This window comes from Morus notabilis, unplaced genomic scaffold (assembly GCF_000414095.1).
Source record: "Morus notabilis unplaced genomic scaffold, ASM41409v2 Scaffold315, whole genome shotgun sequence".
In the NCBI taxonomy this organism is placed as follows: domain Eukaryota; kingdom Viridiplantae; phylum Streptophyta; class Magnoliopsida; order Rosales; family Moraceae; genus Morus; species Morus notabilis.
This window is the reverse complement of record NW_010360512.1, coordinates 27,757-31,929: the sequence shown is the minus strand read 5'-3', so window position 1 is coordinate 31,929 and position 4,173 is coordinate 27,757. Positions and strand designations below refer to the sequence as shown.

Genomic DNA, 4,173 nt, shown 5'->3' with positions numbered 1-4,173 from the left:
TTTCAATTATTATTTTAAATATTATATTGTAATTATATATATTATATTATAGTATAATATAATATAATCATAATTTTTAACTATCCACAACAATTCAACCTCATAATTTACCAAACGCTATTACACTGATTTTAGAACCAGCACAGCTACTATAACAGCTGCTTTTTGTAATAGTTGTTTCTTTCTTTAGTATAGCTAAAAGCAATTTTTTCAAAATCTACAACACTACGAAACTAAGCAAAATAAAAAAAAAAAAAAAAAAAAAAAAGATACATCAAATTGCCAATCCAAAATCAATATCTAGTTTCTATGAAAATTGACAATTTACCATGTGGCAGTGGCATTCTTGTACTAAAGAAAAATAGCAAAGAAAAGAAAAGATACCTATGTAAAGCCATGAAAATGAAGGAACTAATTTACAATGCAATGTAGCATCGGAAAAGCATAACGAATACATTCTTCAAGGAAAACATACAACGAGCAACTTTTGGACGGTTTGAATCGCTTACAAAGCATGCAGGCTTCTAATAATCTATTGCTTATTTATATTCTGCAATCTCAAAAACTCGGGCCGTTCCGTCATAAGATGCGGAAACAAGGTAATCTCTGTTGGCGGAAACAGAAATACCTTGAACACCAGCTGAGTGGCCACTGAAGGTTCTTACACACTCACCGGAGAGAGAATCCCATAGTCGTACTTTCCCATCCATACAACCAGTTGCTAGGAACCTAGATTCACCAAGCCATGCTAAGCTAGTTACGCCATCCTGTCCACAATTTAGAGCTTCACTCTGTTAGTCACACCAGTAAAGGAGATTTGTATGTCCAAACAATCCGATCCAATCACAAAAATTCAACCCAAGGCCAAGAAAGAATATGCAAATACAATACTCAATTTCACAAGAAATGAAATGAACAACAAACCTCATGGTCACATGTAGAACGAGGTACGGAATGCTGCAGATCCCATATAATAAGCTTCTGATCCATACTTCCCGTAGCGGCCCAAGGGGAACTGAGATAAACATAACGTCAAAAGTGTACTACTCGGGAAAAGCAGCTTTATTTTGATGATGGAGCAAAATTAACAGCTTTTGTATATGGCTTTTTATTTCTCCAAATTTGCAAAACTATTTTTATTTGGCTCAAAGCTACCTGTCTTGCATTCTCTAAGAAACACTTCAGATTAACCGATGCACATAAAATCTGGAATAGGACGTCTGGACAGCCTAAGATGTAGATTAGAAATTAGTTAATTTTAGTATATATGAACTTCAGAAATATTTGTCTTTTAGCTTATTTAAAATTTAGTGAAGCCTATCTTAGTGTTACTTTTATTTCTCTGTAAATACCTTAGTGGTTGTATTTTCAATTTAGGATTATTTTATAATAATTAATTATTATTATTATTTTTTTAACTTGGATGGGGAGATTCAAACTCTACACCTTGTGGTGGAGTTAGGTATAAAATTACTACTAGGCTACGCCTGCAACCATAGTAGTTTTGTTAATGAATGAATATTGAGTTTCAAATTTCCTCTTGAATTCTTGTTCTTCTTCAATCCTGTGTTATCTCTCTTTCGTTATATTTCTCTATCTAGTGGTTCTATTATGCTTCTTGGTTCCGTCTCTCGAATCTAGATTCTATCCCTATTATCTTGATCCTACGTACAAAAAGATACCATAATGTGTCTGCATGTCATGGAGAGAGCTCATCAGAATTCTAGGCTCCACTTGGTAAGTCGTAATCCGTAATTACTAACAAATTTAAATCTCCCTAACTTCTTTCATAATCTTTCATCATCAATAGAAAAGGGAAACCAGAGAGAGAGAAAGAGAGATCTTATGATTTTGACAGTACCCTGTTGCAAGCCCAATGCATTCAATTGAATCTGCATGAGAATCCAGGGAACTAACAACCTGCCACATCCATGCAAGACTGTTTTAGAGGCCTACGAAGAGCTTACTAAAAAACCAACCGAAACAACTTTGAAGATATAGCAACAACAAACACCAAATTATATGCAAATGCGTCTTCATATATGCAGACATAAATTGTGCAAATTAACTAAGGAAAAACTGTTGCACTATAAGAAAGGAGTGTGGCCCATGAGATCATATCTTGACCACTTCAATGACCTAAGGTTTAAAATTAAGATAAACAAGAAAGACGCAACAAATAGACAAAAAGACTTGATTGTTCTTGCTAGAGCAAACATAGTAGGATATTTTTAAGTGCGGGTACATTTAAGTTTCTTAAGTATGTAAAAATCCAGGCTTCTAAAATTCACTAAGGCATTTAAAGGTAGACGAGCATTGAATGACTGTAATTCTATAGCCATGCAGAGTGCTCAGAATGTAGAAACTAAAATAAAATGTTCTACATCATGTTGTTTGATCTTTAGTAAAATGGCTGTTTGTCAGTGGAATTGCGAGGTGAGGGGGGAAGAAAAAGAAAATACCTTTCCACTTGTAATGTTTACGATGTGGACAGAGTTATCCTTTGAACCAGTAAGGGCAAGAGTCGAATCTGAGCTTATTGCTAAGCATGTCAATCCCTCGGTATGATATGGATGACCTGCAGAAGAATAAGGATCAAGGATGGCAAATAAGACCAAAACCAAGTATGAAAAATTTATTAATCACGAAAAATATCACAAAAAAGAATTCCCTAGTTCACTTGATAGCACCAGGAACCAGCAACAAATAATGAAATGCTTGAAACGGAGAAAGATGAAAGAAGATTAGACCAATGCCATCAGGAAAATAATTAACAAGTTCACTTAACTACCATTAGTAACAAGTATTGGGTAATGCTAATGGTCTGCATAAAAGAAGGCAAAGAGAGAAGAAAAATTTTAAAAGTTAATTTAGCTGATATAACTAGAAGTTGCTATCCTAAACAAGTAACAACCACGGAATGGTTTATTTGGAATCATCAATCTTCAGGACATTCATTTTGGCCTTGTCAGGCTTTTGCAGAACTTTTGAATTTCTAACAGTCATAAACAGTATCTTCAAAGATGCAAGTATTCTCCAAAAATATAAACTAAAATAGGTCGTCTAAATTCCTGGATTTACAATATAAAATCTACAATCACAAGGCAACCTTAGCCATCTTAAATTTGCAGAAGAACCCAAAGTCTAATGAACTAAAGCCAATTTCAGACAAATTGCACACATTTCAATCTTCAATTACTTCAACTACGAAGGAAAAGGAAATAAAAAAATTTTAAAAGAAAATTTAAGTACATACCTCCAACGACATGAATGTTTTCACCGCTTCTTGGATTCCATATCCTTAAAGTTGCATCATCAGAACCAGTGCATATTGTTTTGCCTGTGAATGACCAGCACAACAAACATAAATACAAATAACATAAATGAGATTTGTAATAATATCATTTTGGAAAACAAATAGAAATAAGACTACGTGAATACATAAAATAAGGATAAACAATCAAGGTCAAGAGCTATGTCATTACCATCAGGAGTGAAATCACCGCAAGTCACGCTAGCACCGTGACCTGAAAACATATTAAGATAGGCACCCTTGTCAGCATTCCACATCCAAACACTAGCATCCTCAGAACCAGCCAAGACAAGATGCCCTCTAGGATGCCACCTGACCCACTGAGAAGTCACATTGCCCAAACTCAATTTAACAAAGATTAAGCAAAATAAAGATGCCATTTAATACAGCCTTGTAAACTCACCTCAATACCCCCTCCAGGACCATCAAGTGTGCATTTTAGGTTTTCCGAGGAAATGTCCCATATTTGAATAATCCCATCAAGACTTCCAGACGCGAGCATTTGCCCATCAGTACTATAGGCCAAACTAGATACAGAATCCTTATGGCCTGCAGATGAGCATCAAAGAGGAACAAATGCAGCAAAGTGAGCACAAGATCTTAAAATTGGACAAATAATAATCTAGCTAATAAATAGCATAGGGGCAAAAAGACAAAGCAGGCTACTTGGAAACGAACAACAATGAACAAAGGAGAGCAGCATGCAGCTGTTCTGTCATGTTCATACCTTTAAGCTCAAAAGCCCAATCTCCTTTACCAATCTTCCAAAGAAAACCTTTTTCATCTTCACTGCCAGATGCCACTAATGTGGCATCTGTTGGGCTGCACGCAACAGCGAAAACCTCGCCTGTCCAGCAGGA

The 4,173-nt window shown here is 35.4% G+C and overlaps 1 protein-coding gene across 1 annotated transcript in view; it reads right to left on the bottom strand.

Annotated features, from left to right (window-relative positions):
- Positions 1-274: 274 nt before the first annotated feature.
- The window catches only part of LOC21399463 (angio-associated migratory cell protein), a 5,640-nt gene continuing 1,741 nt past the window's right edge, over positions 275-4,173 (bottom strand). Inside the window, exons 4-11 of the mRNA XM_024164599.1 lie at positions 4,041-4,160; positions 3,717-3,862; positions 3,486-3,633; positions 3,257-3,340; positions 2,463-2,578; positions 1,862-1,920; positions 925-1,015; positions 275-767 (exon numbers count right to left, since the gene is read on the bottom strand). Of these exons, the coding sequence (XP_024020367.1) occupies positions 540-767; positions 925-1,015; positions 1,862-1,920; positions 2,463-2,578; positions 3,257-3,340; positions 3,486-3,633; positions 3,717-3,862; positions 4,041-4,160 (992 nt within the window). The 3' untranslated portion in view covers positions 275-539. The remainder of the gene's footprint in view (positions 768-924; positions 1,016-1,861; positions 1,921-2,462; positions 2,579-3,256; positions 3,341-3,485; positions 3,634-3,716; positions 3,863-4,040; positions 4,161-4,173) is intronic.